The sequence below is a fragment of the Sciurus carolinensis genome, chromosome 11, assembly GCF_902686445.1.
Source record: "Sciurus carolinensis chromosome 11, mSciCar1.2, whole genome shotgun sequence".
NCBI lineage: Eukaryota > Metazoa > Chordata > Mammalia > Rodentia > Sciuridae > Sciurus > Sciurus carolinensis.
Window position 1 is genome coordinate 8,853,013 of NC_062223.1, and position 21,665 is coordinate 8,874,677.

General features: G+C 55.7%; 1 protein-coding gene across 2 annotated transcripts; it reads right to left on the reverse strand.

Annotated features, from left to right (window-relative positions):
- Positions 1 to 525: 525 nt before the first annotated feature.
- On the reverse strand, positions 526 to 21,152 carry Syt12 (synaptotagmin 12). Of its 2 annotated transcripts, XM_047517360.1 has the most exons (8): positions 20,907 to 21,152; positions 14,886 to 14,950; positions 10,656 to 10,849; positions 8,055 to 8,447; positions 5,821 to 6,036; positions 5,028 to 5,148; positions 3,753 to 3,886; positions 526 to 2,403 (listed from the first exon to the last, which is right to left on the reverse strand). In XM_047517360.1, the coding sequence occupies exons 2-8, from the start codon at positions 14,926 to 14,928 to the stop codon at positions 2,230 to 2,232; spliced, it is 1,275 nt and encodes a 424-aa protein (XP_047373316.1). In that variant the 5' UTR covers positions 14,929 to 14,950; positions 20,907 to 21,152; the 3' UTR covers positions 526 to 2,229. The 2 variants fall into 2 exon arrangements, with proteins under 2 accessions (XP_047373316.1, XP_047373317.1); XM_047517361.1 differs by lacking the exon at positions 10,656 to 10,849.
- Between the last annotated feature and the right edge of the window lie 513 nt (positions 21,153 to 21,665).

Genomic DNA, 21,665 nt, shown 5'->3' on the forward strand with positions numbered 1-21,665 from the left:
GACTGACTGTGCCATCTCGGGCTGGTTACCTAATTTCTCTGAGTTTTCATCATGGAAAGGGGATGCCAACAGCACCTCCTGCTAAGTGCTGCGGGCTGCGGCCAGACACCAGCACTCACTGAAGTGCAAGGCCCTCCTCTCTGGGCCTCTCCCCTCTCTGCTACTGCTCTACAAGGTGGCAAGTTGGTCCGGGTTTGCCCACCCCTGCCCTCTGTGCTTGCTGTTCTTTCTGCTGGGAATGCTCCCGCCTTATCCACCTGACATGCTTTCGCCCTGAGGACTCAGCTGAGTGCCACCACCAGGTAGTCTTCCTTGACTTCCTGTCACCACCCTCCCCTGCCAGGGTAGGCTCAGGGACCCCTCTTGAGAGCTTCCCAAGCAGCCCGATGGCATGATCCTGGTGATGGTCCACTTTCTGGGCACCCAGCACAGGGGAAGTGTGTACGCTGTGACCGCCACAAAGCCTGAGAACCTGGTTCCCTTAGAAGAGACGAAGGTGGTTTGGGGCCAAGCAGGGCTCCCTGGAAGCCCTGCTTTATTTTGGTTCTAGAATCATTCCAGTCAGCATTCTCGGTCCCCACCGTGGCCACCCTGGGAACAGTCCACACTTCATGCAGTTAGAGGGAGGGAAAGTGGGAAGGAACAGCGGGGAGGACATGTTCTGTACTGCAAAGCCACTGGGTTAGAAAGAGGCTATGGGCCGAATGGAGGCTCCAGAGTTATTCTTTATGAAATCTCCTCCCCATTAACCTCATCCGCTGCAAGAACCAGAGGTCCAAAGAGGCCCAGAGCCAGGGTCTTGCACTGCTCCCATGCAAATCAGGGCTCCTTCCCCTGGCCCTGTACTGACCTGGTTTTGTTAAGTGGGTCCTGCCTCCAGTCCCACGACCCCTCTGGGCACCTGTTCTAGCCACACCTACCCCCAAGTCATCGCGATAGCTGGTTGGACCTGGGTCTCCGCAGCTCACCACAGCCAAGGAAGAGGCAAGGCCCCTCTCGCCGGTGGGTGGCCTTACAGAGCTGGCACTGCAGCTGTGCACTCCACCGGCCCTGCCCCACCCCTGCCATCCCTTTAAACCTGAAGAGCTGTCTCATCCTGTGACACCTAGAGGGGCAGGACACCTCACTCCACCTGGGGATGTAGCAACCCAGTCCCTTTGCTCTGGGTGGGACCTCCGGGGGTGCCATTTTCCCCTCCAGGGCTTCCCCAGCCAACAGGCTGAGGCTGGACATTTCCTGAAGCCACAGTGTTAGGGAACTTGAGCCAGGATGCCCAGTGGCCTGGGTGTTGGAACCAGGCTGCCTAAAGCATCTCTCTTCCCATCAGGGCCAGGCTGGAGGGACACCAGCAAACATCTGGATCCAGTGGCTGATTTGCATGGGAGCAGTGCAAGAACCTGGCTCTGGGCCTCTTTGGACCTCTGGTTCTTGCAGCGGATGAGGTTAATGGGGAGGAGATTTCATAAAGAATAACTCTGGAGCCTCCATTCGGCCCATAGGCCTCTGTTTGGGCCTAGTCTCTTGGTCTTTTCTACAGTCCACAGAGAGGCCCTTGTCTGCCAGCAGTGGGCTGAAGACCAAGTTTGTGATGGGGAAGTTCATGTTCTTGCCAGTGCCTGGGCTGTGTCCCCTGCCTGAGACACTCAGTCTTTTCTACCCCTCAAAGTGCAGCTCCTTCCCTGTCTGAGGGGCCCTCTCTGTTCCCCCAGCCCCCAGAGCCTCTCCCCAAGAGTCCACAGCGGGGCCGTCCTCTGGCACTGGGTAGATGGCCTGGGGCAAGGGGATCTTGACTTCCTGACATGCCAGGGACCTGTGTCTTATTCATGTTACTCCTGCCAGTTCCTAGCACAGTGTCTGGCCCCCAAGACTCGCGGGGTCACAGTGCACAGCCCGGCTTGTCAGCTGGCCTCCCAGGAGGTGGGGGGTGGGGCTTGCCAGCTTTGAGAGCCCCAATGCCCCTGCAGGCCAAGGACAGACTTCATGAGGATCTGGAGGTGGTGCACAATGGCCAGTGTCCGCTGCCCTCCCCGGGTCCTAGCCCAGCCACAGCTGGTCCTCAGCAGAAGAAGACCCTGGGTTCCCAGACAGAGGATCCAAGATGGCTGATGGGAACTCCACCAGGATTTCCCAGCGTTCACGGCTCCAGCTGGACTGTGGAGAGGGCACTGGATAGAGCTGAGTCTGCGCCGGGCTCTGGAGGCTCCGCCGCCCCCCTCACTGCCCTGGCTGCTAGTTTCGCCGGACAGGGTGCCACATGGACACAGGCCTGCGCAGTGTGGCCAGCATCTGGTTCCAGTGTGTGGTGCCCATGCCACTGGCTGATGGGCCGATGATGACGTGGCCCACGTTGTCCCCACGGCCGTCACTGCTGCTCTCGGCCACCGTCACACGGAGAGACAGGTCCTGGGGAGGAGGTGAAGTGGGTGCTGGGGACCAGGAGCAGCCAGAGCTCCTCCTTGGCTCTTGGGTCCAGACGATGAATGCCAGACCCCCTGAGGGGCCAGGAAGAGCCCCCAGTACTCACCTCTGATCTGGGAGGAGGGGACTTGTCCCAGGTCACCTGGCAAACGCATGACAGGCAAGGATTTGACCTAGATCTGCCTAACATGCGAACAGTGGCAGAACCAGGCCAGGAGGGTTCAAAGGCCCCGGCTTCCCTGCCATGTGACCTTGGGCAGTGGCTTGAGCTCTTCTCCCTGTTTTCCACCCATACAATGCGACACCTCTCAGGGATGTTCCAGGGATGAAGAGTTACCATGTGCGGAAGCGGGGCTGCCACAGTCAGAACCTGCAGCCTCTTGTTTTCAGGAATGTAATCATTACCTAGGTCCCAACAGAGGAAGGACAGAATGCTCCTGGGGAAGCCACAAGGCTGGACCTGAAACCCTGCCTGCCTTCTCTCCTGGCCCTCCTTCCCCAGAAGCTCTATGACGTCTCTCGCCCTTAGAGGCTTGGAGTAGTGGCTCTGTGACAGCCTAGGGGACAGTGAGGGCAATCTGTCCAGGAGGGTGGCAGGGCTATGATGCACAGGACTGCCCAGAGATGCTGTTGGAAACAGCCACAGTGGGGCAGAGTTCTGGGTTTTCAAATTCAGAGGGGGCCACTGGGGGTGGGATCAGGTAGCCTCTGCACAGCCCCAGGGCTATGGGAACAGGCTTTGGTCCCAGGCACAAAGGACCTTCTCACTGTCCGGAGTGCCTAAGGATGGAAGGAAACAGTGAAGGAAGGGGGCACGGTCCCAAGCAGGACCACCAGGGCAGGGGGGTGCAGCCTCCCCACCTGTGGTCTGCGACAGTCTGCTGGGAGAGGTCTCCCTACAGCATAGCATTCTCTGGAAGCCATGGGGATATGGGGCGCACAGCAGGGCCTCTGCCACAGAACTCCAGGAGATTCAGGGCTAGAACTCTGGGCCCTGGGGTTCCCCCACCCATCTCTAGGCCCCCGAAGCTGCCTCCACTGGGAACCGTCTTCCCCCAGGCCTCTGCTGAGCTGTGCCCGCTGCGGGAAGCAACCTAATTGCCAAAGTCGAGGATGCATTTCATGAGTAACACTGTCTGCGGACTTTCTGCCTGTCTCTTGTGAGCACCAGGAAAACAGTGGCTGCGTCCCCAGAAAGCAATGCCCATGTCCCCAAATACCCCCTGCTGGGCTGGCCCCCAGGGGGAGCTCAATATATGCTTCTTAACTAGAAAGCTGATGGCCTCTGGAACCTGAGCAGCTGACCCTGAGGGCCACGGCGGCCCCACCCTCACCTGGAGCACAGCGGCCGGCACCGAGAAGATCATGGCTTCATTGAACACCGGGTTGGGGTCATCCCTCTTCACGGCTGTCTTCTTCTTGCTCATCTTCCTCCCATCCTGCAGCAGGTACACCTTGACAAAAGGGTCTGCAGGCAGGTGGGCGGGGAGTGAGGACTGGTGCCACACTTGCCAGCACAGCCCTACCCACCCTGGCTTGGCCTCCTGACCCCAGCTCCCAACCCTCGGCTATCACCGTCACCTCTAGCAGCCGTGCCACTGGGGGTTCCCTCATTCATTCATTTATAAGAGATGGGGTTTCCTCGTGTCACCCAGGCTGGTCCCCAACTCCTGGGCTCAAGGGATCCTCCTGCCTCAGCCTCCCCCACTCCCCACGCAGCTGGGACTACAGATGTGCGCTAGCTATGGCGCCTGGCTCTATTATTTTGAATCTCATCTTACAAGTGACAACACTGAGGCTCATGTGGCAGGTCAGGAGAGGGCTGGGCTCTGGACTTGGGTGGCCCGCCTCGCAGCCCACAGACTCACACGGGAGCCTGACAGACTTCGCCACTTTCCGTTCTATAAATGGCCTGAGAGCAGACGTCAGCTTGAGTCACCAGGAGCTGGCGCAGCAGCCTGCCTAACTAACAGCGTGCTGCTCTGAGATACCAAGTCACCAACTGGCTGTGAACTTTGCCCACCAGGCATTCTTTTTATTTTTTTGGGGTGCTGGGGATCAAACTCAGGGCCTTGTGCTCACAAGGCAAGCACTCTACCGACTGAGCTATCTCCCCAGCCCCTCACCAGGCATTCTTGCTGCGCCTGCCTGGGCCTGGGCCTGGGCACCCCTAGGCCTGCAACTCCCAATAGTTGGGAGCCCCCAGCCCTTTGTTCTTTGGGTTCTCATGGTCGCTGCCTCCACAGGTTCCTGCTTTGAGAGGGGCTGGAGGCTTCCATAGAGCCAGGGCATGAGGTCCTGCCAGGCACCCAGCCTGGGCCCCGTTGAAGTCTGGGAATGGAGCTTCCATCATGAACTCTAGTTCCGAGAGGCAGGTGCAGACCTTGGTCCTGAGTGCTGGCCCCTCACCCTTCCCTCTCAGGGCCCCCGTCACCCTCCAGGTTTCCCATGTTTTCCCAGCTGGACTCATCTTCCCACTGTGTCCAGATCCTGGGCTCAGGAGAATCCATGGGGCTTTGGCCCTATGCCCCACCCCTGCTGATGCTGCCAGGTGCCCACAGCACAGGGGCTGGGCACCTGTAAGAGCCCAGAAGCCAACAGGGCCTTACCTGCTGTGGTCTTGTCATTGGTCCAGATAAGATTCTTGGCCTTCACCACCACCACGGTGAGGCGCTCAGCTGTGGGCAGGTAACTGAGTGACAGCAGAATCTCCCCCACTGCATCGGCGGCCTAGGGGACAGGTGTGGCTCAGAAGGCTTCTGACCCTAGGACCTGAGGGGCCCAGGGAAAGACAGAAGTTTCCTTCTCCATTGAGAAGTTGCTGCTCTTGGGGGCTCTTTGTCCCTGGGGTGCCAGGCAGGCAGGGTGGACTAAGGGAGAGTCCACCCCGTGCCACAGCATGGAGCATGCTCCACTCCTTCCTTGGAAGGAGGTTCAGAGGTTGCCTATCAAACATATTGATCAAGTGCAGTTTTGTTCCCTCACTCCGGGCTCAGGAAAACGTTCTGTGATAGTAGTGCATAGAGATCCTAGTAGAAAGGAATTACATCATTTGCATTACAATAATAATGTTCCCCTGCTAGTCTTATACTTATAAAAGTAAGCTTCAGCTTGACCTCCATCTGAAATAATCCACTTTAGGACCAGAGGTGTGCATCCCTAGCAGAGGCTTGTAGGAGGAGAGCCTCTGAAGGTCGGATGGTAAGAGTAGAGAAGAGCTGTAAACAGTGGTCAGGATGCAGAAAGCAGTTTCCCCCAAAGTAACTCAGGTCTCTTCCTCTGCTCTCCTAATGATGTTGAGGTTCAGGTTGTGAAAAAAGACAGCGGAATCCTTTATTGGAAGTGTATGTGTGTGCGCTGTCTCCAGGAGAGAACAGGCAGGACGAGGCAGGTCCCAGTTACCTTGTTCTGGTCCTGTAAGTAGAGCCAGCCGCTGAAGGGCTGCAGCGGGAGGTCAAGCACGGACAGCTTCAGCTCCACCACCCCGGTGCTGACATTTCTCTCGTCCTCATCGATGCCAAACACGGAAAACCGCAGGCTCTTCTCCTCCAGGGCTGTGGGGTCCAGCGGGATGGAGAACTTCTCATCGAAGAAGATGGAGTAGGCATTCCTCTGGATCTGCAGAGGGAGAGGCCATGGAGGGAGCCCCCAAGCTGAGGAAGAGGGTGGCACCAGGGGCCCGAGGGGTCATGGGAGGGAGAGAGGACTGGACTGGGAGTCCGGAGACCTAGGGCTCTCTTGTCCCCAAAGTCTCAACACCACCTATTCATTTGGCAGCTCAGCCCTGAAGGTTTATGAGCCCCACACCCCTCCTTGGTGGTGGCCAACCTAGTGTCCTGCTCTGGCATCTGAAGCCTCCACACTCTGAGCCAGCTCATCCCCACGCTCAGTGCCTGTGGCACCCCAGAGCCCTTGTGGTGCTCCCACTGAACCGGTTGCCATCTTTCTTGCATATGCCTGGGTCCAGCCCTGGCCCTGGGGGTGCACTGGGGGTGGGGCAGTTATCTGTAGAGTCAAGAGCCAGTGATGTCCCAGCCCCCTGCAGAGACTGGCCCTGCTGCCTGAACACTGTAGGGCGGATGGATGACTGATGACGGATGGGCAGATGGATGGAGTGACTAAGCAAGGCTAGGCAGGCTCCACTTCCCAGCTCAGTCCTGCCTCGTGGGTGCCGCTGGCCTCCTCCCAGGAAGCCGTGGGCAGGCCCCCTGGGAAGGTGCACTCCCGGGCACGCTCTCCCTTCCGCGGGGGGCTGCCTTAGTCACTGCCTGGCAATAGTTAAAGAGGAGTTCTTATTCCTGGCACCCTCTCTGCAGCTGGGGCTGCCCCGCCTGGAGGCAGCAGGCTCCCAGGATTGGTTGGGATGTGAGGCTCCGTCGCCTGCCTCCCCAGGAACAAATCCTCCATCGCCTCCAGCACCTGTGACCGCACTCTCCTGCCGCACTCACTTCCCACTGGCTGTGGGAAGGCTCCTCCCACAGTGCTCCCCAGGAGCCCCGCTGTCGCCCACACAACCCCCTGCTCAAGCCTTTAAGGCCTCCTTGCTTCCGTGAGACAAGGCTACCTCCTGGTCTGACCTCAGCATGCAGCTGGCCTCTTGGCTGACCCTGCCCGTGGGGGCTAGGGTTCCCTTCTTTTCATTCTCGGAGCAGTGTGTTGAAGGCCACCTGGGCAGGGGCTGAGAACTCTGGGTTCCAGCCCCAGTCTCCGGCTTAGGTGCTGGGGTTGTCCCGGGCAAGCACGGTGCCCTGGCCCCGTGGGTTAATGAGAGAGTCAGGGAGGAGCTGGGCTCTGGGAAGCAGGTCCTCAGCACCCCTCAGACTGCAGTGGCTGCTGTCTGCCAATGGCCCTCCTCAGGGACCAGGCGGGTCAGAGGTACTTGGTCCTGCAGGTCCTCGGGATCCTCCCACTCTGTGAGAGGCTATGGACCCCATCCATCTCCTGGCATCGGTGTCTGAATCTCTGTGGGCCTGAAGCTGCCTGCTGCTCGTGTTGGCTCAAGGTAGCCCCTGTCGAGGCCGAGGGACCCTTGGGTGGAGGGTCCCTCCCTGTTGACTCCCTGTTGACTCTCCCCGCTTCTTGCACCTGCTCTTGGCCCTGGAGCTGATCTCCACAGACTGTCTACAGTTCTCCTTGGCCTTTGGCCTCCTGTCAGGTCAGCGCCTGGGGCTGCCGGAGGAGACTGGAGGTTTGAGGAAGGCCAGAGTGCTTATTCCCCGAGGTCCTTCTCTGCCGCACCCGTAGGGCTGACCATGTTGGCCCTCTCCACTGGTCCCCGCTCTTCCCTTCAGACCTAGGGTGAGCCCACCCTCCTGTTAGTAGACCCAGGGCACCATGCCATCCCCAAGGCTACCCCCTCCCTGCCTCCACCACCGTGAATAGTCCTGCTGCTAAGCCTTCCCCAAATTAGCCAATTGAGCATGTCGTTCCCTTCCTGCCAGGACCCAGTGTTGACATAGGACAGAAGTGGAGATGGACAGTTTCTGCACACTGTGTGAGGCCTTCCACTTCCTGTTCTATCTGCAGGACAGTTTGCGCCTTTGGCTCTGGATCAGCACCAGACCTGCTCGCTAGTGCCCTGGGGGACCCTGCCCGGGCCTGCAGCGCGGCCCTCCGCCCGCCCCGGCTCCACTTACCCTGGAAATGCCCACGATCTGCTCGTCAGGCAGCAGGCTCACGCGCATGAAGCAGGACTCGAAGCTGGCTTCCTCGCGCTCCAGGAGGTCCTTGCCCTGCAGCACGGCCACGTGCAGGGTGTGGGAGGCTGGGTCGTAGTCCATGCTCACCTCGACCTGGCCCAGCGTGAAGTCCTGCCCGAAGGTATTGCTCACAGAGGAGATGGAGTTCAGGGAGTCTGCCGACTGGGATTTCCGGAGAGTCCCGTAGGGGGCCAGGTCCAGCTCACGACCCATCAGCTCCAGGGGCCCCAGCTCATTGATGGCCTCAAAATTGTCCTCAATGCTGAGGCTGCCTTTGCGGCTGGGTGGTCCCCGAGTCCTGGCCCGCTGGGCATTCCAGGCAGGCATTTTCTGGAGGTGAGAAAAAGTGACATAGGGTCTTCACAAGGGCCACAGTCTCTAGGAGGCAGCAAAGTGACGTGGTGGGTGAGCCCTGTTCAGGGGTACCTCCTGGTTCTCCTCCACAAAACCAGTGCATCCCCAGCCAGGAAGGTTCTTGTTTAGTGCTATTTCATGTCACTTAGTGTTTTCTCCTTTACCAGAATATCAGAAGCTTTTCCTCAATATGTTTATTTATAGGGACAAAATTCTATATATAAAGATGTTAAAGCCTGTAGTAGTGAACGCCTGTAATCCCAGTGACTCAGGAGGCTTAGGCAGGAGGATCACAAGTTCCACCCTGGGCAACTTAGTGAGACCCTGTCTTAAAAAATAAAAAGGGCTGAGATGTAGCTCAGTGATAGAGCACCCCTGGGTTCAATCCTTGGTATCCCCCAATGTGCTCAAGATGTCAACTACAATGATATTTATAAAACAGAAAAGCAGTTAGCAATGTAAGTGTCCAGCACAAGGGGAATGGGTAAGGACAGGACAGGAGGGCATAGCCACTCGACAGATGATTGAGTAGGCTCGAACGATTAGAAAAAGTTCACAGTGCATGGAAGCTTTCATGTTGGGTCACATTCACCCATTTGAAATTTTATTTTCTCTCAATTAACCTTAGGATCTGAGGAGGCAAAAGCCTCACATCATAGGCATCTCCCATGTGTTTGTTAACATAATTTTTTATGGCTCCCCAATTTTCCATTGAGCAAATAAGCATCATTTATTTCACCATAATAATTTAGTTCCCCTATTGTTGGGCAGTTATGTTGTTTCTAATTTTTCACAAATGCAAATAGCACAGTATCACATAGCTGTCTTAAAATCCTGGCCCAGGGGACAGCCCTTTTTGAAGTCTGTGTGTGTGTGTGTGTGCGTGCTGGGGATTAAACCCCAAAGCATCCTTCCACTGAGCCACATCCCAGTTCTTTTTATTTTGTATTTTGAGACAGGGTCCATCTAAGTTGCTTAGGACCCTGCCAAGTTGCTGAGGCTGGCCTGGAATTGGCGACCTTCCTGCCTCAGTCCCCTGAGTCACTAGGATTACAGGCGTGCACCACTGGGCCTGGTTAAAGACTTTTGACATGTTTCAAAATGCTCTTTGGAAAAGTTGTCCCAATTTATACTCCTCTCAACAAAGAGTGAGATGGTCCCCCTGGGCACCCCAATTGAGAGACTCCAATCTGGTAACAGATTCATGCTGTGCTCCCCGAAACTCTACATGACATTTGAATAATTCTGTGTCAAGTGTTAAGTGACAAAACATTCAGCAATATGTATTGATAGCTTTAAAAATGTTTGTACCCCTTGATACAGTAATTTCGCATCTGGGCATCTATCCAAAGTCCATTATTCCAAATGAAGATAAAGTTTTACATACAAAACATCCACTGCATTATTTATGAAGGCATTTAGTAAACCATGGCACAAGCACAAAAAGAGGAATCATATGCAGCCATTAAAATGATGTTTACAATGGCTGTTCAACCTGGGGAAAACACTTCAGCCATAAGTGAGGTGAAAAGAACAGGGTATAATGCTGCCCACTGTATATAAAGCATATATGGAAAATGACTAACAGAACCAGACCCCATGGCACACCTATAATCCCAGTGACTCAGGACGCTGAGGAAGGAGGATTATAAGTTGGAGGCCAGCCTCAGCAACTTAGTAAGACCCTGTCTCAAAATAAAAAATAAAAAGAGCTGGGGATGTGGTTCAGTGGTAAAGCATACCTGGGTTTAAAATAATAGTACAAAAAAAAAAAAAAAAAAAAGAAGAAGAAGAAGAAGGAAGAGAAGGAAGAAGAGAGGAGAAGGAAGAAGAGAAGGAAAGAACTGAAGAGATAGATTAAAAATACTGAAAATGTATTTCACATCAAAATGTCAGTTTAAAAATAGTTAGCAGTTGGGTGTGTCATTTGGAGAGATGTTTTCCTTCTTATTTATATTTTTGTATTTTTCTCAGGATGGTTTTTAAAATTGAAAGCATTCATTCATTCAAGTATCTGTTGACTCCTGAGCACGGGGCTAGGAGCTGAAGATCTGCAGGAAGACTGGTCCCCATTCACAGGAAGATGTTAACCAAGAGGCAGCGAGGGTCGAGGGCCGGGGGAGGCACTGGAGGCCATCCTGAGAGTGATGTTGGGGGCGTGTACCTGCAGGAGCAGAGCCTCACCTTTGGCCTGGCCTCCGCGGAGGTCTCGCCATACTTCTGCTGAAGGTACCTGTAGTCATAATTTGGGAATGGGGAGGGGCTGGGGAAGCTCCCCGATGTCCAGAGCTTCCACAGGCTCACAGCTGCGATTCCCAGCAGGGCCAGGGCCCCTGCAGCGTAGACTCCCACCTCCCAGCCAGGGGGGCTCTTGATGACTGTAAGGCAAGGGCAGCCTCTCATTAGTGGGGTGCAATGGTCCAGACCCCCACCCAGGAAGCAAGTGGCTCCGTAGTGACTTGTTCATTGAATGAATTTTTATTAAGGGCCTACTGTGTGCAAGGCTCAGTACTTGGTGCTAGGAATCCAGGGCTGAAGAGGACACACACTTTTCGAGGTATCTGTTTCTACCTCCTTTTCAACAAAGTATGCGTCTCTACTGGGGAGACCCTTGGTTAGAGCTGTGAACGATGGTTACATATTTCTTAGGCTTACAAAGAGGGCTGTTCTCGCCTCCTTGGGTTCATTCACAGGACCTCTTGCTTCCAGGTAGTCAAAGCAGGGGAAGAGGAAGGAGATTTGGGGGAGAAAAAGATTTGCCTGAAGCCGCAGCCAGGACAACCCATCAACTGAGGAGGGACAAAGCATCCCAACCACCAGGATGCTGTTTGGCAATACGAAGAGAAGAAGCTCTGACACCAATGACCTTGAAAACAGCAGGTTGAGTGAAGGAGGCCAGTTGCAAAGACCACGTGCTGCGTGAGTCCATTCACAGCCAGCCTTCTGGGTCGGTGGGTTCCACATCTGTGGATTCAACCGAACCCAGATGGCATGCTGTGGGGCTGGGCCTGTGCCCGTACCAAACACACACAGACTTTTTTTTACTGTTGTTCCATAAACCACGCATCATCCCAATGATTTACACAGCACTGACGTTGTAATCTCAAAATAATTTGGAGGACGTGTGCACATCATATGCGAATACTCATGGTTCTGTTAGGGACTTGGAGCATCCATGGATTTTGGTGCGTGAATGAGTCCTGAAGGAATCCCCTGAGATCACGAGGCGTGACAGTATAAGGAAATATCTAGAATTGGCAAATAGGGGAAGTTGGGGGGATATGGTATCTTTTTAGGGTGTTAAAATATTCTGAAAATTGATCATGCCGCTGGTGGTACAATATATTAAAAGCCACTGAATCGTACACGTTAAAGTGGGTGAATTATACTGTATGTAAACTTATCTCAATAAATCTCACCCCAGGGCTGGGGCTGGGGCTCAATGGTAGCATGCTTGCCTAGTACGTGTGATCCTCAGCACCACATAAAAATAAGCAAATAAAGGTACTGTGTCCATCTACAACTAAAAAAGCAAACAAATAAATAAAAAATCTTGCCCCAAATCAACAAATCAAGAAACCAACTCAGTCAAAGTGAAAGGAGCCCAGAGCTGTGCAGCCCTTGGAGGCAAATTCAAGTGTCCAGAGATTTTCCTCCAACATCCCTGTGTGCACCTGGCACAGTGATTTGCTCCCTCCACCGTGTCTGCTGGGTCCCCCCTTACATGGTGTGTGGCCTGCAGCAGGACCATAGCTCCAATGCCCGAGGAAGGGTTGAAAGGTGAGGCTTAGCGACCCAGTTTTGCTTTCCAAAGAAAGCAGACCAGGTGTTGGAATTCATTGGGCAGGTGCTCACACTATTGGCAAGGATGGTTCTCTAAACAGTTCTCGGTTCTGCCTCTGCACCCACTTCGACGGGGACACTGAGGCATGGAAAGGCTAAAGAACTGGCCCCAGGCCCGGGGCCAGGAAGAGGGTGGTGCTGGGATTCCTGCTTGTAGACAGACTCCAGAGCAAGCGAGGTAACCACTGTCCCACCCGGTCTTCACCCCTTCTGGGTCCCCAGCAGCAAGGTGAAGAGAGGGGGGCAGGGCATGTCAGAGGTAGAGATGGATGACTGAACATCCATTGAGCACCTACTGTGTGCCAGCACCCTGTGGACAGGGGGAGCCAGGGTTGGCGAATCTACCCCAGGTACTATCCCTGGGGTATACGTAGTGGTTCACAGTTGGGTAGTGGGGTGAAACAGGAAAATAAGAAAACGAAACGGGGTACCAGCTGTCACGTCGGGAGCAGCCAGGAAGGTTTCCTGGAGAAGAAGCAAGAAGTGGGCCAGGTCAAGGCGTCAGGGCGGGAAGGATGGAGGAGGTATGAAGATCCCAGAGTGAGCAGAGGGCCCAGTGGGAGGAGAGGGTCCCTGGGGACTGGGGGAGGCCCCTGCCCTCGCCGCCCCAAAGCCAGCTGCACAGGAAGGAATCATGCAGGGGCACTTCTAGCCAGAATCCAGCCTCTCTGAAGAAGGTCAGGGCCCAGCCCAGACCCCACATTCACCCAGCACCGAGCACCCTATCAGGTCCTGACCTCCACTTCCAGAAGAGGAGAACTGAGGCGGAGAGAGCCCCCTGGCATGTCTGCCCTGCTGCTCAAGGCCACAGACCTTGGCATGGCGGAGTCTGGGCACAGCCGCCTTGGCTCCCAGGCCAGGCACCTGGCCCCTCTGGGCCTCAGTCTCCTCATCCAGAAACTGGAGATAGTGATGAAAACATCCCCCATCTACCCATCTCACCCTGGCGCATGTATTCTAAGGGGAAAAATCCCAACAAGTTTTATGTGTGGCGTGAGTCACTGAGGCTGTATTTATAACAGCAGAAATCTGGAAAGAGCCTGAAGGTTCCACCAAGGAGGCTGGTGGGGGCGGTGGTACTGTCATGGGAGGTAATGTCACTGGCCTTCAAGAATGACAAGTGAGGTCATTAGGATGCCCTGTGGCAATGCAGAGGAAGGTTGCTAGCCTTGTTAAGAAAGAAAAAAAATCAATCCCCAACAGTGGAAAGTCATGGGAGATGTTGATGTAAAAGTCACCCAGACCAGGGGAGAACAGAGGAGAGACCAGGTAATGCATCGAGGGGACTGTGAGCAAACCTACCTCCCCGCCTACTGCTGTGGGTACAATGTGTGGTTAAATCAAACCACAAGCAAGAGATCTATGGAGGGTCCCAGGCCCAGCTGTGACAAGGCTCTGGAGTGCTCTTGGAGCCTGGTGAGCAGGAAAGTGCCTGGTGGACCAGAGAGGGATGTGCACCTGTCTCAGCTGGGCCACAGCAGGGGGCTGGACAGAGGGTGCGAAGAGAGGCCCAGGGGTGAGCAGGCTGCGGGCAGCCCTGGTCGGCGGGAGAGCAGAGTTGGGGTGGGACAGAAAGGAACAAGTCCGGGAAGGGGACATGAAATGACAATGAGTCCTCATTTGCTGGTTGATTTCATGGAGTGAAATATGGGAAGACTTCCCAAAGGAAAGGAGTCTAAGCCAAGACCAGAAATGAGGGAGGGGGAAGAGGAGGAATCATAATAACAGCCGCCCATGAAGCTCTTCCTATTGAGTATTTGCCAGGTCCCATTTAAGCACTTCTACATACTGACCCATCAGTCCTCAGAACAATCCTGTGAGGCAGGTTCTGTTATTATACCCATTTTATGGATGAGTAAGTGAAGGCTCAGAGAGGTTTCCTCACTTGCTCGAAGTCACCCAGGGCCTTGGTGAAGACCTCTGAGCCTGCAGGTGAACAGTGAGCCACGCTGGTTGGAGGGTAAGAGTGGAGGGCCTGACACACCCTGAAGCTTGTTCCTGGCCTCAGGGGATGGGGGATGGAGGAGGGCAGGTGTCTGTGTAATGGGGAGCACTGAGGCTCATGTCTCCCAACTGTCAACAGGAAGGGGAGCCGAGGGATAAAAGATGGTGGGTGTACTTCCCCGGACACCACCGCCACTGCTGGGCGTAGCAGGTCTGCGGCCTTCAGCCCCGGCACGGAGAGGCCAGCTGTGGCCACACGCTTCCCACCAGGCTGGGCCCTCTGAGCCCCGTGTTCCACGAAGCTCACGTAGACCTTCCTGGGTCCCTTTCACTTGGCTCCTTGGCAGGCTCCAGGAAGGGTCATGGGGGAGTGGTTCCCTGTCACAGGCCCATCCTTAGAGAGCAGTGGGACAAGGGTCTCCCAGGGGTCCCTCAGGCCAAACAGAAGGAGCTACTTTACCATGAAGGAGCCCCTGGAACGGAAAGATGGGGAGACTTCAGATGGGTCCCAGCATGATGTCCCTAACCACTGAGCAGGGTAGTAGTCATGTCCCTCTGACAACTCCCACCCAGCTCTGGCATGAGGGGCTCCTGAGATGGCCCACAGGGTCTTGCCCGGGGACTCACCGCTCAGGTGGTATTCTGCCACATCTGCCACATCCACGGCCATGGCGCCCCTGCAGTGGCTGGGACTGGAAGGGAAGAAAGAGTCAGCGGTGAGGGCTGCAGGGGGTCATGGTCCCTGACCCTACGTCCTGCCTCTGTGGCACCTGTGCACGGGTCACTCAGAGTTGAGCTTGAGTTTTTTAAAAATGACATTTGAAAAAATGGAGTTTAAATCTCTTTTCAAGCACTCTAAGGCCTCAACTCAGGCTGCCAGATGAAGCACAGGATGCCCAGCAGCATTGGAGTTTCAAAAGAACTTTTAGTATAAGTTTGTCCCAAATATCGCATGGACAGACTTAGGCCAAAAAAGTACAATTGTTCAGCCTGTGTTTCTATTTGCTAAATCTGGCAACCCGACCTCATCTCCAGCCCCTTAATACCAACGGGCTGTTGAGCAGTGACCCCGGGTTTCCCACATGCGGGGGAGGCTCCTCAGCTCATTCACAAACCTCACCGCCCATGCTTCTGTCAAATTTGGAAAAGAGCAAATCTGCGTTTCCTCCATATCCTATACCCAGTCCTTTCCCTGCCCGGGATGGCTTCTTCCCTGTCCCGCTCTCCACTCCTGGTTTCATGAACTATCACTGAGGTCCAAGTTATTCTAGAAAGGCCATTACCTGAGCCCAGGCCCTTCTTTTATTATCATTGTTGCTAAGCAGCACATCTGGCTCCCAGATGCGTGCTAAGCGGGTGGGTAGGGAGAGATCTACGGAGACCGGGGATGAGCTGCACTGACCTCAACTCAAGGGCACACTGAAGGCTGAATAACCCACCTCCGACCTCTGGGTTCCCTTGCAGTCCAGAGCTGTCTACACCTCAGGAAGCCTGCAAGCCTCAGGCAGGTAAGGGAGGGTGGGGTGAGAAGGGCAGAGGGCTTGCCTGGCTCCTGGGCAGCAACCTTCCCAAATAGTGGGACGGACACAGCATCATGGCCGTCTCCTGGCTCTTTAAAGAAAAGCCAGTTGCTTGGATGTTTTTGCACGTACTTTCCTGATTTTTATTTGATGTGCGTATTTTTTAGAATTATTTATTTGTTTGTTGAGACGGGGTTTCACTACATTGCCCGGGCTGGTCTGGAACTTCTGGGCTCAAGTGATCCTTCTGCTTCAGCCTCTCAAGTAGCTGTAACTAGGGGCGCTCACCACTGCACCTGGCTTCCTTATTTTGAAATGTTGCCACCCACTCGCAAAAAAATGTCCAGAGCATTCAGGCACAGTGTGAAAGGTGCTTGGGCGGTGGTTCACCAGTTCCCAACCCTGCCAAGCATTCTGCAGGTTCCCTTTGGAACCAGGGTCAAGACAGAGGATGAGGCTGAGACACTGGGTATTTAGGATTCCTGAGGGTCTCCTCATCCTGTGGCTTTGGAACCAAGAAGCTGGGCGCCTTGGTCTAGTCAGGGTTATCCAGCATGAAGACAGGTGCCACAAGCCCTTACGCAGATGTCCTGCCAGGCAGGGCAGATGAGGGCACACAGAGGGCTCCTGGCTCCTGGCTCTCCTGATGCTGCCCCCTCCCAATGGTGAGAGGAGGGTTGTCATGGTGATGGGAGGCGGTGCTTAACCAGGAAGGCTTCACCCATCCTGCCTCAGCTGAAGTGCATCCCTGGGCCCTGGGCTTGAGAGAGCGCTCACAGCCAATCTCCATAAGCACTTCTTACTCAGCAAGCGAGGTTCTGAGCATTCTGCATACGCATGACCTCACTTAACCCCCATAAGAACCCGGAGAGGTCGGCGCTATTGTCATGCCTGGCTTGCAGAGGGATTGTCAGTGGGACTTAAGTAATTTGCCCAGGCCAATTCATTCTGGCTCTGAGTTCCTAACCACTGTGTCTCTCCACAGGTGGGCACATGGTTACAAAAAAGTGGCCTAACGCAGGTCAAATGATGAGTGTGAACAAGCCCAAGGTGGCCCTGCTGCTGGGGAAAGAGGTCTAGATACACCGAAGCACAACGGAAGCACACACTCCCAGCCTGCCTCTGCCCTGCCGGGAACCGATAATGCCATCAGAGAGCTTTCCTGCTGGCTTGGCAAGAGGGAGGTCAGGCTGGGACGGTCAACGCCAGCTGCACATTCATGAGGTACATGTGCCAAAGACACACCCATAGTACAGTGTGATGGCCCAGGCAGAGCCTGAGGCTGTAACTGGCCTCTGGCTGTTGGGGGCTCCCTGTCCAGCCAGACCCCAGAATCCCAAAAGCCCACCTTCCTGCCTCCCCTCATCACAACACCCTGGCCGGTGAGCTGTGACTTTGGGGAAAGCATGAATGACCACTATGCAGGCCCCCTGATTCAAGTTCCTCTGTGGTCTGCTGAGAAGGGTTAGAAGCCAGAGCACATCTGCCTGAGTGAGGGAAGAGAGATGGGGGGGTAGATGTGGAGGCTCTTGCAGGGGCCAGCCCGCACCAGGACTCCTAGTCAGCTGTCCCCAGCTTACTCCAGATCTTCCCCTTGCTGGCTCAAGTAGCCTTGGACAATTTCCTTAGTTTCTCGCTGAGCCTCAGTTGTTCTAATCTGTAGAAAGGACTCATGACTGCCCTGTAAGTGTGCCAGGAGGATGGTAAGCGTGTAAGTCTCAGCAAATATTCACTGCTGGGGCTCCTGGCCTGGCACGGTCCAGACAGGCCCAGTTTAAGCAGAGGAATCACATGGGCCGCGCTGCCAGCCTGCGGCTGTGTTTAATTTGTTGAAATTTAGGTGAGTTGTATTTAAATTGGGAAATTTCTAATTAAAAATAGATTTAAGCCGGGTACAGTGGCCTAAGCCTGTGATCCCAGTGGCTCGGGAGGCTGAGGCAGGAGGATGGTGAGTTCAAAGTCAACCTCCGCAAAAGTGAGGCGCTAAGCAACTCAGTGAGACCCTGTCTCTAGATAAAATACAAAATAGGGCTGGGGATGTGGCTCAGCGGTCGAGTGCCCCTGAGTTCAATCCCTGGTAACCCAAAAAATGTATTTACAAAAGGCGGGGGGCCTAGGGGTGCAGCACTTGCCCAGCATGTGGGAGGCCAGGGGCTCCTCCTCAGCACTGCAAACAAATAAACAAAAACAAAATCAGCAAAAGGATTTTCAGAGGACAGGTCTGCACCGCACCCCCAACCCACCCCGACACGGAGACAATGGAGCTGGCTTTTGCTCTTGGCCTCACACCTGGCTCCTCCGCCCCTCCTCACATTCACTTGCAGATCCTGATGGCCCTTGGAAGCATCTCTCTTCTTAAGCCTGGTAAACTGGACTTGGGGTGAGCTAGGAGATGTTCAGAGAGCTCCAGTGACCTGTGTGAAGCCAGCAGTGGTGGTACCTGCCCCGGTTCCAGTGCCTGTTCCATTAGCAGCAATAGCACCCATGCCAAGGACTTCATATCCATCTTCCTCAGCACCCACGACAGTAAATTCTGTTATCATCCCCACTTTATAGAGGAGGAAAAGGAGGCTCAGAGAAGGACAGCAAATTGGCCCAAGGTCACCCAAGCCCTGAGCGGGGAGCTGACACTGGGCCAGGTCTGGCTCTGCCGCGAGAGCCGTCTTTTCGTTTATTTATTTTTAATTTCGTAGTACCAGGGATGGAACCCAGGGGCCCTCTACTACTGAGCTGTATCACCAGTCCTCTTTTTTTTTTTTTTTTCATTTGGAGACAGGGCTGCCAGGCTGGCATTGAATTCCTGATCCTCCTGCCTCAGCCCCTGAGTATCTGGACAGGGACGCGGTACCCCCACCAACCTGCCCCAGGGCAAGTGCCCTTCTTAATAGCTTCACTCACTATCCCTGACACCCCTTGGGTCCATCTCACCTCAGGCAACCTCAGTGGGCTCTCTGTGGCAGCCTGGAGGTCTGCCAGGAAGAGGGGCACAGCTCAGGCTAGGACTAGGATGCTGGCAAGACATATCAGAGGCCAAAGTAGCCAGTGAGCAGCGCTTCCCTCACTGTCTGGCACGGCAGGGAGCCAGGCCCTTGTCTGAGCTCCTGAGACTGCACCCCACTGGGTCTCAGCACCCCAACCGATCTTCAGTCCCACAGTCTCCACTGTGGAGTTTGCTCTTTGTAAACAGCTCCAGGTTCGATTTCTAGATTTCTAGCTCAACGGCACCTCCTTATCACTGTGTTCCTGTAGACATGCGTGCTAAGTGTTTAAGGCACTCTGTAGACCTGGGGATTGGTGGACACTGGATTCCCTTTTACAGATGTGGCAACTGGGGTCTCAGGGCCTTCAGCATGAGTGGCAGCACTGGGCCCCGTGCCAGGGAGTGATGGAGCTGGGGCTGGGCTCTGGGCCACCATGCGGACTCCTGACCAGGTGTTTCAGGAATGAGGTGGGTGGGAAGAGCCACCACCACTGGGCTTTGCTGGAATTTGACCTTAGTGGAGGCCCCCTCCTGGGCTCGTTGGAGAGGTGGCTTTCCAGGAATTGTGTGCCTTGGCAGAGGAAGGGGGCCTTGTCCCTGCTCCCACGCCACCCCATCTCCTTGCTCAGCAATCTCAAGACACCTGTCTGGCCAGCAAGGTATTGACCCCCTCCCCGTGAGGGCAGGAAATGGAAGGATGGGAGTGAGGGGCAGGCCTCAACCTTCCGGGCTGTGAGCTTCTTCAGGATCTTTAGGTTTGAAAACCTTTTCAGCCTGTGGCAATGCCTGTAATCCCAACAGCTCATGAGGTTGAGGCAGGAGGATCACGAGTTCAAAGCCAGCCTCAGCAAAAGCAAGGTGCTAAGCAACTCAGCAAGACCCTGTCTCTAAATAAAATACAAAATAGGGTTGGGGATCGAGTACCCCTGAGTTCAATCCTGGTGCCAAAAAGGAAAAGAAAAGAAAACCTTTTCAAGTGCTTTCCAACACTATCTGAGATGACCACATGCTGGCACCATCCCTCAAACAGGCCACAGAAACCACAGTACAGACTGGCTCGGGGCAGTGGTGGCTGACATTGGGCACCCACTATGCACCAGGCACTGGACCAAACACTTGGCTCCTCTTATCTCGGCAGTTCCTCCTGCAGCTCTCTGAGGGGTAAGAAAACCAAGGTGCAAGAAATGACTTGCCTATAGTCACCAGAGCTGTTAGGAAGCCGGGTCCAGGTTTGGACCTCAGGCTAGGAGTCCCCACTCCTCCACACTGCTTGGGAAAGCTTTCAGACTTCAGAGTGGGAAGGCAGGGGGCTTGGATACTTTCCTGATCCTTCTTCAAACTCGCCGTGTGAAGTTTGGGTGTGTCCCTTGTTTTTTCTGAGTCTCAGTTTCCCCATTTCTAATAGGAAGTACTATTTCTACCACTCTCCAAACTCGGGGGTGTGGAGAGGGGCTGACATTTTAGTGTGCAGGTTCTCAAGTTCTTCCGGATGGAGGTGGCCTCACTAACTGAGGTGGGGGCACAGAGTCCCTCTGCAGCACCGGATCACCAGTCGGGCTTAGGGGTTCTTCACTCATAGGCCTGGCTCACTGACCCCATGTTTGGCCCAAATTTTCAACCTGGGGCAGGTCAACGGTCCTCTCTGGCTCTTGATGCAGCCCGGGGCTTTTTGGGGATGGGCTGTGCCTTGCCCCTCGGAATGTGCACAGTTCCTGCAGACCCAGCGTTCTTGCCTGAGGAATCGCCCAGCGACAATAGGGACAGGACTGTGGGGGAGCTGACCTGGGAGCCCTGAGGGGTTGTGCCGTCAGGGCAGGGGCAGGGAGGACAGGGCGCTGAGTGTGAAACTGAGGGCTGTGGCGCCGCGCGGGCGCAGGGGAGGTGTGTAAATAGCGGGGTGAGCCGCGTGTGTGCACACGCGTGCGGGCGTGCGGCGCGAGGCGATGCGCAGTGCGCGGAGCGTCTGGGCCGGGGTAGGGCGCCCGGCGTGCGCTGTGCCTGGCGTTGGTGTGCCAGCGCGGCGCCAGGGTGCAGGCGCGTGGAGTGCGCGGGGCCCCGGGTCCCGGGCGCGGGGAGAGGGACGACGTGCATCCGCGCGCAGGGCGCGGATCCCCGTGGCGCGCTGGGGTCGGCCCGGTGCGTACTCACCCCGGCTCCGCCGAGGGGCCGCCGCTCCGCCTGGGGCTGACTCTGGCTCCCGGCTCCGGCTCCCGCCGGCCTCCCGCAGCGCACACGCACCGGCGCCCAGCCCGGCGGCCCGCGGCAACGCCACGCCACCCCTGCAGTGTCTCGCGGCGCCCGCCTCGGAGGAGCGCGGTGCGGGTCGGGGGCTCGCCGGGCCGGGGCGGCGGACGGGAGCTGCGCCGCAGTCCGGGCACGCTCCCAGGAGCCCGCCGCGCGCTCCCTCGCGCTCACCCGCCCGCCCGCTCCCTCTTTAATTTAAAGTGACAACCCCGAGCGCTCTCTCCACTCCCGGGAGCGGCGCTGCCGGGGTCTGAGTCGGAGATGCCGGAGCGCAGCCCGGGGGTCCCGGATGAGGGGCACCTGAGACCAAGCCCAACATCCCCCGGACCCCGGGATGGGGTGCGGTGGGTGGGGACAGGCTCACCCGAGGCTCTGGGAGGACCGTAGAGCGCTGGACGCAGAGGCAGCAGGCCTGCGTTCTAGCTTCAGCCTGCTGCGCCCCGGGTTATCCTGTTCCCTTGCTAGGCCTCAGTTTCTTTATCTGTAAAACGGACCCGATGCCGCCCACCTCCCAGAAGCCAAAGGAAACCCCCGCGGGCAGCGCAGCGGGAAGCCTCCCTTTCTCTGAATGGATAAATGGATAATCCACGCCCCCTCCATGATTGAACTGTTATTGTAGGCCAGATCCACGCTTGTTCCTTACAACACCATCTCGCTTAGTCC

Coding starts and splice junctions, on each gene's coding strand:
- Syt12 (XM_047517360.1), bottom strand. CDS start 14,928: ATGGCCGTGGATGTGGCAGATGTGGCAGAATACCACCTGAGCG. Junction 3,887..5,027: donor CAATGACAAGACCACAGCAG/GTAAGGCCCTGT, acceptor ACCTGCCTGCAG/ACCCTTTTGTCAAGGTGTAC. Junction 2,404..3,752: donor TGCCGGCCGCTGTGCTCCAG/GTGAGGGTGGGG, acceptor CCTCCTCCCCAG/GACCTGTCTCTCCGTGTGAC.